The 13,412-nt window shown below is 48.3% G+C and overlaps 1 protein-coding gene across 2 annotated transcripts in view; it reads left to right on the forward strand.

The window, feature by feature from the left end:
• Positions 1-13,412, forward strand: part of LOC134369968 (solute carrier family 22 member 4) — a 57,353-nt gene that overhangs the window by 18,768 nt on the left and 25,173 nt on the right. For both annotated transcript variants that reach the window (XM_063086840.1, XM_063086841.1), the window contains exons 2-4: positions 5,301-5,404; positions 6,841-6,995; positions 12,153-12,324. In XM_063086840.1, the coding sequence (XP_062942910.1) occupies positions 5,301-5,404; positions 6,841-6,995; positions 12,153-12,324 (431 nt within the window). The remainder of the gene's footprint in view (positions 1-5,300; positions 5,405-6,840; positions 6,996-12,152; positions 12,325-13,412) is intronic.

Raw genomic sequence — 13,412 nt, forward strand, 5'->3', positions numbered from 1 at the left:
ACATTTTTCATTCTTAAATGGACCATTGCTAATTTTTCTTTCACAGTCATTTCTGGAATTCAAATTCATTTATGTAGGGATTTTATATCTATGGTAAGAGCTTTTCTAGTTTGTAGTAATTGGAAGAATTTTTATTTCTAGGAATCTCACTTAGTCGGGTTTAAGTGCAACCTGCTTTGCTTATTCAACTATGCTGGTTGAACTCATGGTTTTGCTTAGGACAAAAGCATGAGGTTAGTAGAAAGGGAACTACCATTTAATGAGAACTTTAATGTGTCAGACACTCTACTTACATTTCCTGTCCAATGTGTACAACAAACCCAGGAGGGGGTAATATCATTACGTCTTTGAAGGTGAAGAAGCAGGCTGATAGAGATGACTGAGTAGCCCAAAGTCACATGGCCAGAAGTGGCAGAACCGAAGAAAGCATGTGCTCTTTATAGCTCAACACCAGGCTGCCTTCCAGAGTTCTTAGTTCTATGAAGGTCAGAGGGGTACACTTATCTTTATGGTTCTTTATGGCTTTGGTAAAAGCTAAAACTGTCAGACTTTGGCTACTTGGAGAGTTCAAGGTTGAGGGTGGTTTTCAAAGTACAATGTGTGATACTCTTCAGCCCCAGAAACATACATTTTCCAAATTCATTTTGTCACTCCTAATTGTTCAACACTCGTTCATCAACAATTTGTTAAGCATATACTATGTGCCTAGCCCTGTGCAGGTATTAGTCATCTAAAATATGATTATACAAGTTATTCAAGTGTTAGAACTCTGTTCTTCTGGTGGAGGACAATCAGGAGGGGATACCTCCCACTCCTCCCATCCCTCTTTCCTCTCTAGCCAGAGAGCAAGTTGCCCAAACAGAGCCCACCCCACCCAAGACTGCTAGGCTCAGGCATGCACATGTGCACACATGGTCTGTCCCATGAAGTACACTTGAGCTTTGTGAGGGTGGGGACCATGTCTTTTTTGTGTCCCACACAGAGCCTGGCCTGGAGCAGGTGCTCAGTGTCAGCTGAATAAATGATTAAGCAATTCCTTTGACCAATCCACTAGGAGAACTTTGGCTGGTCACTTCCTTACTCTGCACCTTCATTTTCCACATTTGTAAAATGAGGATGAAAAGAGTACCTATATCACATGGCAACCTTGAGATCTCCTGAGGTACTCAGTGAGCACTCAATACACCATAGTTGTCATTCCTATTATTGTTACAGTTGGGAGGCATGCGAGGCACATCCTTCCATGCCATGAGTGGCCTCCCATCCCCTATGACCTTGTGTTTTAGTCTGTTTTCTGTTGCTTATAACAATGCCTGATACTGGGTAATTTATAAAGAAGCAAAATTTATTTATTATAGTTCTGGAGGCTGGGAAGTCCAAGATCAAGGGGCACATCTGGTGAGGACCTTCTTGCTGGTGGGGACTCTCTGCAGGGTCCTGCAGAGGTGCAGGGCATTGCATGGTGAAGGAGGCTGAGCATGCTAGCCTGGATCTCTCTTCCTCTTATAAAGTCACCAGTCGACTCCCATGATACCCATTAATCCACTAACCCATTAATCTATTAACCCACGAATGGATTAATCCATTCATGAGGGCAGAGCCCTGATCACCTCTTAAAGGCCCCGCCTCTCAATAATGACACACTGAGGCTTAAGATTCAACATGAGTTTTGGAGGGACAGATATTCAAACCATAGCACCTTGTGACCTGGATTTTTGTTTCTTAAAGCAGGCTGAAGTCTGCATGGCCCAGCTACACGGAGCTCACTCTGCTCTATTGTGCGAACCTTTGTCTGAGACCCTGAGCATTGGGCAGACATAGGAATCCAGTGCTCCTTCCTCTGCACAGCTTGGACCAGCTGGTGGATACATTCCACTCTCTCTCTCTCTCTCTCTCTCTCTCTCTCTGGGAGTGGGGGTAGGCTATGCTTTGGAAATGTTAGTGTTTGACTTGAAAGAACAGCAGCAGAGCAATGCCAGCCAGCTCCTTACCAGGACATCCACCATTAGCCTCTGAGCTGGCCATGTGTATGTTTGTGTGTGCGTGTGTGTACACACATGTGCAGGGACCCACAGAGACAGTTCTGTCACATCAAGAAAAAGACTGTCTCCTACTGGGCATACGATGTCACTGTTAACCACTGGGAGTTCTCTGGACCCTGGCTATTGGGGCCCCAAGACACACTCCTCAACCCTCAAGGGGCTGGGGAGGCAGAGCCTGGCCTCCCCAAAAACAGCCCTTTGCAGGAAAGGGCTTCTCTTTATGCCGGCAGCTGATTTCCTGTACTCGAGCCGCATGAGCCCCAGCTGTAACTTTGTCTGCCAGTCCCGTGTCCTATCACCAGGCCCCTTGCAGCTTTACAAAAAGACTCCTTGGGCACAGGGAGAGCCCAGCCCTAGAGCTAACCATGGGCAGCCATGGGATCTAGCTACCTTCCCCTGCTGGTTGTGAGCATCTCCAAAGGCAGATAGTACCACACATGGACCTGCGGCAAGTGGCTGCTGGGTGGGAATGGCCTCCTCCTGTGCTGCATAATGCTGACAGGGAAAGGGGACCTAGAGCCAAGGCTACACAGCCGCCAGAAAGGAGAGCAATGGGGAACTGTCCCTTGCCTCACACTTCCCAGCACCCCAATTCAGAACTCCTGCTTCTGTTGCATTCCCCAGAGACCAGGCAGGGCAAACTACCAGGGTAAGCTTCCTAGGCAGGCAACCTGTGCAGCCACACAGAGCCCCACACTTGGTTGCAACGCTCTGCTATTGATGTCTTGAAATTCTTAATAATTTTTGAACAAGGGTCCTGCATTTTCAATTTGTACTGGGCCTGCAAATTATGAAGTCAGTCCTGCCCACTGCCTTTGCTCATGTAATGCCTGGCTCCACATATGACAGCCTTCCTCTTTCCTTTCTGTTTCTAAATCCTATGTATCCTCCCTAAGGCAAAGTCCTGACAGGAAAGTGTTTGAAAAATTACAAGGAGAGCACATTATATTTGGAGGAGTTTTTCTGCTCAACTGCAGATTAATGGTCATGACTGATAATAGACACATCAATACCTCTACTAAGCTTGAGATTTTCTTTTCTCTGTCCATGGGTAAAGGCTGTGATGGAGGCCTTCTACCCCCAGTCCTGAGGTAATTGTCTCCTGGTGTCACATTCCTTGAAGTGTAGAGGATCATATTTAATAAGCTCATTTTGTCCTGCCTTTGGAGTTCAAGGTTGGGTTCTGAGGCCCAAGTTGGCCCAAGGTGTTCTGAGGACCATCTAACGTGCCCATTTATTTGCGATGACTTCAGACAAATCTTAGGCTCAGAGCCTCAGTTTAATCTTCTGCAAAATGTGTCACACTCCACATCATGAGGCTTTGGGACCTCAATTGTTCATCCCTCTGAGTGTCAGGGGCAGATTTCAAGCTCTTTTCTGAAGCTTTGGCCAGTTATTTTCATAGGTAGGCAGACATTAATTCAGGCACATGTCTTGTTTACCACTTCTGATCTGTGAGCTGGCAGAGCACATGAATCTGGCCATACCATTTTAGAGGCTTTGTTCTCCTTTCCCCTGAAGCCCATTCAGGGCCCCTGGATGAGGCAGCCCTACTCTGGTTATGATCTCAGATTTAGCCCTAGATCGTGCCTGAGGAGTAGAGAGCTGAGTTCCCGGCTGTGTTTTTCTTCTGCGGAGCTGTGCTTGGGTGTTCCACCTGTAGCCAGCATTGTGAGCCCTCATGAGTCTTGCTATTACGTCTAGGACAGGGGTGTTCTCAAGGACATTATCCTCGACACCACGGTGACCCCCTTGTAAGGAAGTATATAATAGGAGAGACTTCTCTCAGGTCTCAGGACTCAGAGAAACAGTGCTGCTGTGGGAGAGTTTGTCACTGTGCATACTGTGATCCTTCAGAGAGCTGAGCTGCTGGGGTACTCAGAGCCAGATTTGGAGCCCTGTGTGGCAGCAGGTAGGCCCTTGGGCAGGATAGTCTGGGGCAGTCTACCCCTGGCTTGCTTTTTTGCAGACGCCGTCCCCTTTACTTTCTGTTTGCCTCATTCTTTTAGATTTTTGTTTTACACTTTTCTGTGTCTTCATAAACACCACTGTCTGCAGCAAAATGAGCAATGATACGAATGTGAATTTATGTTTAAATCTACCACACTTTTAGAGGAGTTGTGACGATGAAGAACTGAGTTGCTTTGCAAATACCGTGGAAGCAGAAGCAGCAGCACCACCAAGTGGAGGTGGGGTTGGGTGGGAAGCAAAAGGTCTTTCCTGTAGGCAGCATCATCTTGCCACAGACAGCAACCCCCAGCCCCTAAGCCTAAGCTACTCACTGGCACCTGCTTATTTTTTAAAATAAATGAAGGTCATGAAACACACTGAAATCTTTGCAACCTCCCCTGAGGTTTTGCTGAATTAAGTCAAAGGTTGGGAGCTGAAACTCTCATGTATCCACTGGTAGGGACTTGTTAGGACAACAGCATCCCACAGGCCCTGGGGAGTGGGAGGGACCACACTTCTGGGAAGGCTGGGTGGGAAGGAGGGGGTAGGAGTATAGGAAGGGGAGCTGAGGAGCCTTGGAGAGGAGTGGGTAGGCCCCAGCACAGTGGGGCCCTGGATCAGGCCCAAACTTGGCCTAGGTGTAAATGGACCAGAGAGCACAAGGTTTTTCAGAGGAGTCTGCTCAGAAAATAAAATCACAGAGCTCCTGGGACCACTTGCACTTTTCAACAAGGGAGAGGACATTTTCATCCCTGGACCAAGTAACCATACCCTCTGCCCTGCCCCTTTGGGTTTTTTTGTTGTCATCGTCGTTGTTTGTTTTTTTGTGGCTAGCCAGTACAGGGATGGAACCCTGGACCTTGGTGTTAGCACCACACTCTAACCAACTGAGCTAACCAGCCAGCCCCCCTCCCCCTCAGGCTTTTCATACACGTTCCCTCTATGCTGGACTGTTTCTGAAGGCACAGTGCCACCTTTGCTTCATACTGCCTCGCAGCTGAGGGATCACCAGTCACAGCGTGGCCTCAGCTCGCTTTTCGCTCTGTAATGGAAGTGGAGTAGGAGCCATCACCCTTCCTTCCATTTCAAGAGAGGAAGCTGAGTCTCAAGGAGGGCAGTGGCATGCCCTAGGTCACTTGCCCCAGAAAGTGGTAGAATCCGGAGTCAAACCTAGCACTGCAAGGCCTATGCCCTATGCACAAAGGTGACAGCGTGGCCTAGGGCGGGAGAGCCTGTGGCAGCTGTGCTGACGTACCTGGTGCAGGGCTGGAGTGCTGGGCTCACGCTTCATGCTGTCTTCCTTGGCAGTGGGATCTGGTGTGTCAGGATGACTGGAGGACGCCCCTCACCACCTCTCTGTTCTTCGTGGGCGTGCTCCTTGGTTCTTTCGTATCCGGACAGCTGTCAGACAGGTAAGGATACCGGGAGGGAGGAAAGGTGGGATAGGGCCCCTTGTCACCTCACTGTCTGTCTTGAAGTTGGACTGGATTCAGGGCATTTCTACCCAGAGGAAGGGAGGACCCTCAGGCCACTGAGTCAGTGATAGGAGGATCCGTGATGTCTCCTGTTCATCCTACCCTCAGCCCGCTTTGCCTGGTTCTACTTTGTTCTATTCTCCCAGCCTGGTACTCCCAGGGCGCTGGCCAGGGGTGGAGGAGCCACTGACCCCACTGGAAAGTGGAGTCTTCATACCACAAACCCCTTGATAAAACATGATGCTGTCATCACACTGCCCTTCCCGCACCACCCCCAACTCTTGAGAGTTGTGTCAGGGCAGGGGGTGGATGACATATGATCTGTCTACAAACAGCTGTTGGCCAGTCAGGCCAGACAGTGAGCACTAACTGCACTCGCTGCTTCTGGGGCTGGGCCCCTGGCTGGGCACGGGGGCCACAGAGCTGCCCTAGGCAGGCTGGCTCTGGGCCTCCTGGAACTCACAGGCTGGAGGAGGCAGCATCACAGCAGCAGGAGACATGCTCCACTAGCCCCTGAATGTTCTGTGGGGACCAGAGCAGGAAGGTGGGAGTGCTAAAGGGCAGTGTTGGGGAAGGCTTCCCAGAGGAGTGCTTGTCCCTCCCTCAGCTGCAGAGCTAAGTGGGACCCTAAGCCAACAGCCTCAGACCTGAGTTTGGAAAATGGAGCAGGAGGCTGTTCTGCTCACACCTGTGCTCTGTTCTGTGCATTGGTCACTACCAGAATGTGAAATGAACACTTAAACTGACTACAGTGTCACCAATGGACATTGTTGAAAGCTACCTCTTCCCATAGAGCAGTGGTTTGCAATTTTGGTTGCACATTAGATTCATCTGAGAAACTTTAAAAAAATCCCAATACCCAAACTGCATTCCAGACAAATAAGAATCTTGGGAGGCAGGGTGCTGGCATCAGTATTTTTTTAAGCTGTCCGGGTGATTCCAAGTGCAGTGAAGGTTAAAAATCATTGCTGTAGAGGAACTCTTGCTTCTGGATTTACGGAATTCCCATGTTGCTGATATAAGAAGTATTTGCAATCTGTGCTACACCAACTCTCTATAAATGTGGTGGCAGCTTCTCTCTGTGGCTCCTTCTAAAGGAAAAATTTCCACATGCTCCTTGCATATGCTGCGCTGTGCTTTCATACAGTGCCTCCACAGAAGGCTTAGAATCTCAAAAGGCACCTCCTGGGCAGATGGATGCCTGAGGCCTCACCAAGGAGGAAGCTGGGAGGATGGGACAAGAGAAACGTCTGTCGGAGACCTGGAATAAACAAAGTCTGCAGTGATGCAACTCAGGGCACGCAACACGCCTTGAGTTACAGACTTGCTGCAACCTGCACATCTTATGTTCTCTGTTATGCTGTATTCTGTAGGTTTGGGAGAAAGAGCATTCTCTTCACTACCATGGCTGTGCAGACTGGCTTCAGCTTCCTGCAGATTTTCTCCATCAACTGGGAGATGTTCACTGCATTATTTGTCATCGTGGGCATGGGCCAGATCTCCAACTATGTGGTAGCCTTCATACTAGGTAGGAATGCCTTCTGAGACTCAGGGTTCCTCCCTCCATCCTTCTGAAAGGCCAGGAAAAAGGGGGCCCCTGGGCTGTGCTTCCCAAGCTTGATCAGCCTCAGATATCTGTGTGTTGGAGAGAGAGCTTTAGCCATGGGCTCTTTGAGCCAGTCATGGGCAGGGCAGGCACTCACCGGAATCCAGCTATTCTGAGCCCTGGAAGGTGGTGGAGCATAAGAGCTGGAGCTGGTAAGAACCAGCCACACAATAACTGAGACACATTCTCAGGAGCACAGGGCTTGGGAGAGGCACAGAGGGGATCTTCAGGGAGGGACAGCCTGGGGATGTCTTTGATCTGATCTGTGAAGGCTCAAGCCTTCTGCTTGGTGGCCTGTGAAGGGACTTAGGGTAGTTGGTGTGGCTGACACACAGGGGGAGAGGCAAGTGTCAGACAGGGGGGATTCAGTCCCACTGTCACTGGGCGGATCTGGTGTTACCCTGAGTCAGAGCCCACCCGCCAAGCACATCAGCTGTGTGTAAGATGAGCCTCACTGCACTGATGGTAGCCCTGTTTCCTAGCAGCAGCCTTGCTCACCAGCAACAAGGCCATGACGAGGCCCCAGGGCCCTCACCAGCCTTTCCTGGGAGGAAGTGAGGTGAGCTCTAGGCAAGCTGACCAGGGTCATTTTCAGATGTAAGAGTGTGGGCAGGTGAGAGAAGGGGAGATGAGGGCACCTCTGGGACAATAGACACCAATTCCTATAACGTCCAGTGTGATAATATTCTAGTTGGCTCAGCACTATCGCAGTTTATCCCTACTGTCACAATGTAATTATTAATGTGCCCCTTTAATGTATGTCTAACCTTTTTGTCTCAAAAGTCTGAATCTGGTCAGGTGACTCTGATTGCTTTTAAGAGTCTTGATGACTCATTGGCTCTGGAGATGCTATGTTCTCTTAGCTGAAGATGTGTACACCCTGTCAGGTTGCCAAGATGGAATTGTTCAAATTCCACTCCTTCGATTATCTGTGAAGAGCCCCTTGCCATGGGCCCAGCCCCAGTGTCTGCAGAGAAGAGGAGGGAGAGGAGGATGTGGGGAGAGCATGCCGAAGCCACATGGTCCCAGCAGATAGCACACTGTTCAGCAGGTCCCCGCAGGAGGCGGGCCACTCTCCTCCCTGCAGGGGGAAAAAGGGGAGCAAGATTTTCTTGAAGATCATTTGTGTACGGGGCATAGGAACCTTCAGGTCAGTGGTGCTGGAAACTGGAGACTGGAGGAACTTAGGACAGAAATTGCAACCTCCTAATGTCCAATGGCCCCAAGGACACAGGACTCTTGGGCATAGCAAAGTCTATTGTTCTCATATTCTAAATCCACAGAATCCATCTTCCTTATGGTAACCTTATAGCTGAAAAGTCCAATATGTGGCTCTGCTTGGGCCAGACCCATACTAGAAACTAAAGAGACCTTCCCAAAACAGAGGACTCTGCCCAAGGCCAGCAGACCCATATCACAGGAGGAGCTGAAGGGCCATCTGGAATGGAAGGGCAGGGAGTCATGGTGTAGTGAGAGAAGTCCTATCACTGGGATTGGGAGCAAGGTAGAATTTGTGCCCAGCAGAGGTATCCCCACGTTCTGTGGAACGGCTGGCATTGAGACCTGCCTTTCCAGTGGCACAGGGCACTTCTGAGGGTCTTGTGAGTGGATGAGGCAGGGGAAGCTTATCCCAAGGCCTGTCCTGCTGGCCCCGACAGTACCATCCACTCCTCTCCCTGCTCCCCATGCAGCCTCTGGTCCCACATGCAGGGCGAGAAGGATAAAGGAGGCTGAGGGGAAAGCAAGGCCATGGAAGATCAGTCAGAGCCCAGGTATGTCGAGCCAGCATCAGCGCGTGGGATGCTGGGTGCAGCAGGCTTGCTATCAGCCTGGGTCCAGGCCGGGTTCTCTAAAAGTTCCCCTGGCTCTGTAGGAAATTGCTGACTTTTGTGTCCTGGTATGAGATTTGTTATGTTGGGTTCTCAGGTCTGAAGGTTTAAGAGTGTCACTGAAAACCCACCGGCCTGGAGCAACTGGACTCCCCAGTCAGCATGCTGGGAGGGGGACACTGTGTAAGGACAGTGCTGCCGCAGTTTTCCTGGCAGTGCAGCAGCGCTCTCTGGTGGTTCAGGGCTAAAACAGCCAAACTCCAGGTCTCACTTAACTAAAATAAACCGAAGGGTGGTGTCTGGGCTGAGAAGTTCTGCCAGTCTTTACTTTTGTCCCCTGGCACCAGGGAAGGGTCAGCAAGGAGGTATCTCATTGATAATCTGTCTTAGAAGTCTTCACATTAATTCGGAAACCCAAATTACTCCCACTCTCAAAGTGCAGAAATGGGTTCTCTCCTTGCACTACTTTTTAAAAAATACCAAGCCTGCCAGAGTCAGAGGAGACTAGAAAAGAAAAGGGAAGAACAGGACTAACCAAAGCAAAATAAAGTGGATACACTGGAAGTGATGGCCCTGTCAGAATGGTGCTGGTACCAGAGGAAATGACTGCTGAGGATCAAGGACACTGACCTTACCCACACTCCAGCTCCCCTCACAATCTCCTGCTGTTTCCTAAAAATAATGCCTTCAACCTGTCCACAGCCTTCTGGATAAAATGCCAATATCCTCTTTTATCCTCCATACCTAGCTGCTTAAATGTATTCTGCACAAAAAGTTAACTGCCTCCTGTCTTGACTGATTCATTAATTCAATATTTTCTAGTACTCCTAACATCAACTCCCCATGCCATAACATTTCTTCGGGCATACTGAATCATTTAAAGTCTCGCTTCCTCTGATGTCTACATGTTCCTCCTTTTGATGAGTATGTAACTGATTGTATCTTCCTTTATAACTTTGGCTACCAGGAAGCTCAGGTAAATTTAAAATTTAGCTACATCAATTATGTAGGTTTTATCAGCCGCATATCTTTTTTTAAGTGTTTTTAAATTGAAATGTAATTTTGTCTTAGTCTGCTTGTGATGCCATAATAAAATACCGCAGCTATGTAAATTCTTAGGCTTGAACCTGACTCAAAGTACCCGCAGCAAAATATCACAAAGATGATGATAATGACCATATTAAAGGACAGTTAACTGCCCAAAAGCCAGAGAACAGAGTAATGCTAACAAGGAATTATTTAGGTTCACACCATCCATGTTCTTCCACAGGAAGGAGCTTCTGTCCCCCATGGGTACTCTGCAAAGTCATAACATCTGTTCTGGTCTGAGACCCACGCTTAAAGAGAGAGATTATCCAGGAACCCAGTGGTGTAACTTCTCTCTCTTCTCTTATCAAGGTCATTGAAGGTATGAGAGAGCTCCCCTGGCCTCACAATTTTGCAAGATTCTCACTTTGTCCTGTGCACTTTCTTTTTTTTCACAATCAAATCCTCTGCTGCTTCACATCTAAATCTCTACTTATAAAGAAAGCCCGCACCCCCATTCATTTCCATATCATAATCACAGCCAAAGTGTTTAGAAACCAGGGCATGGTAGGAAGGTCATTAATGAGGTAAGAAAAGATCTGGAAATCACACTCACGATCCTCAAAGAAGTCAGGCCCTAACCTTGGAAATGAGTTTATAGGCTGAGAAATGCCTTGGGTGGTTAGGGCAATTATCTGCTACATGGGATGCAGGACGCACACAGTACTGGCCGTCTGTCATTCTGGCTTTTTTAAATGGCCACTCAAGGGGAACCACTGAGACAGTTCTCTCAGTTCTGATACATGAAGGAGGATGAGTGGGGTGGAATCATAACAGGCAGGCTGTGGGAATGAGAGACCAGCTGAAGTAGTAATTTTGCTGCCTCTCTGGAATTAGCCCTTAATCCCTTAGCTGTTCTTAGGGCATATAAACATGATTGAGAAAATCTTTCTTGAAAGCCATGCTTGAATGACCTTTGAATTAATCTGTTTTGTATTTTCTGGGCTACTTCTCTTTAGTGTGGGCAGATCCCAAACAAAAAGCAGAGCCTTTGCCATTGGCCAGATCTCTGCCCCTGAGGCAGAGGACCAAGAGTGGACTCTCTGGAAAGGGCCTGGAGCTTTGACAAGAGAAGGAGCTTGTTCTTGGACTCCCCTGTCTCAAGCCAAGAGCTCCGAGGGGCAGGCAACATCTCTGGAAGAACTGGCACCGAGTGATCCTCTGTGGCGCCGAGCAGAGCAGGAGCCGACAGCTGCCTGCATGTCCTTTCCCAAAACAGTGCCCGCTCAAGCAGTCTTGAACCTTTGTGGTGTGTGAGAGAGCTCTGTGGAGCTTACTGGGTGTGCGGCCAGCTCCGGGGCTGCTGCCTTACAGGGGCATCAGAACAGCCTGCTTTTCTTTCCTGGGTCTGAATGGACCGTGTCTGCCTGGGGCTGGTCTCTGGGCACAGCTGGCTGCAGGGTTCAACCCTGGGTGCAGGGGCCTGCTCTGTGTACCTCCAGAGCTAGCTGGCTCTTGTGTATCATTTCCCCAGGCTCAAGGGTGGGTAAGAGTGTTCTGACATCACAGAAACCGTGACCTCTCCACTGTTTCCCAATGGGCTGAGGTCTGTTGAGAATTGTGAGAAAGGCTTAACACACTATGACCCCACACAGCCCCTCAGAAGAGCCACCACTTGTACCCTGGAATGCTCTTTCTGCTTCTCTTATTGGGGCTCTTGTTTTGGAAGTGTGGCTTTCTCAAAAGAGATTACCTCTTGGGGCTGGGCATGATATTTCTATGACATGGGATGGCCTTTAAGAAAATATACCTATGGCTCCTTTAAAATCTCATGAAAAGGGCCGGCCGGTGGCTCACTTGGGAGAGTGTGGTGCTTATAACACCAAGGCCACGGGCTCGGATCCCTATATGGGGATGGCCAGTTAGCTCACTTGGGAGAGCATGGTGCTGATAACACCAAGTCAAGGGTTAAGATCCCCTTACCAGTCATCTTTTATTAAATAAATAAATAAAATCTCATGAAAACCCATCCTTCTGCAAGCTGATAAGTCTTGGATCACTTCCTACCTTCCTCCACCCTGACCACTCCTGCTCTGGGACGTGAGGCAAACGCCTTTTCCCTTTTCTAAGTGGTTATAGTTCGAATTCTAACTGCCAGGTAATGATATAGGAAGCAAATATTAAAGTGAGTTAAAATCTAACACCCCTCCCTTGTTTTGAACAGGAACAGAAATTCTTGGCAAGTCAGTTCGTATTCTATTCTCTACGTTAGGAGTGTGCACATTTTTTGCAGTTGGCTACATGCTACTGCCGCTGTTGGCTTACTTCATCAGAGACTGGAGGATGCTGCTGCTGGCGCTGACAGTGCCGGGGGTGCTGTGTGTTCCACTGTGGTGGTGAGTGTGACTCGTTCCCAGACAGGCCCTCTGCTGTGGGGCCAGCACACCTGGAGCTGACCTAGCCTGGGCTTTGCATGACCTCCACTGGAAGTTGCTGAGGCCGGCTTCAAAGCCGGGAGAGTTTTTGCCTCATTGTGGGTAGGCCTGTGTGCAGGTGTTTGATTCTCTGTTGTCCTACAGAAAACACTATTCCCAGGAATTCCAATCCTAGGCTCTCCCCCCTTGTGTCTATTGCCGGTTGTTGTTTGTGGAGATAGTATTGTTGGGTTTTGTAGTTTCTAACTCTGCCCCTCTTCTTTTGTCACTTTTCTCTCTCCATAAAATGTCAATAAATTCAACTACAATAGTGCCCGCTTATCCACAGGGGATATGTTCCAAGACTTCCAGTGCTCTCAGTGGATGCCTGAAACCGTGGATAGTACCGAATCCTGTATAAACTATGCAAAACTATAAACTTTTTCCTACACATACATACCTATGATAAAGTTTAATTTATAAATTAGGCATAGTAAGAGATTAATGACAGTAACTAGTAATAAAATAGAACAATTATAGAAATATACTGTAATAACAGTTATGTGAATGTGGGCCCCCCCACAATATCTTTCAGACCATGAGTAACTAAAACCGTGGAAGGTAAGGGGGGACTACTGCAAAGTAATTCCTCAAGCTAACCTTTCGTGATGATTTGCATCTAAGGTGTGTCTGCTCTGTCTTGAAGAGTGAGAGAATTACTTTTGTTTGATGAATTGTTGGAAAAGTGTTCTTTTCTCTATTCCCACAACCCCCCAACTCAAGTTTGATGCAACATTTATGGGAATAACAAAGTTTGGAGATTCTGGTCTCAGTCTTACCCAATATGATTATCTGAGAGATTTCAGGTGAAAGAAAAGATTAAGAATAATGGAATAAGGTCTCAGCCATACCCCCCTTTTTTGGGATTTTCCGTTCTTTGCTTTTTCGTGTTTAAACAAGAGAAAAGAGGATTTCTTCCATTGGTGGGTCTGGTTCTCTCTCTCTCTCTCATTAATTCTTCTTGGTTTGGTTTCATTATATCAAAATCAAATCTTCCAGCAATGACTGGT

Source organism: Cynocephalus volans, chromosome 2, assembly GCF_027409185.1.
Source record: "Cynocephalus volans isolate mCynVol1 chromosome 2, mCynVol1.pri, whole genome shotgun sequence".
NCBI classification, from domain to species: Eukaryota; Metazoa; Chordata; class Mammalia; order Dermoptera; family Cynocephalidae; genus Cynocephalus; species Cynocephalus volans.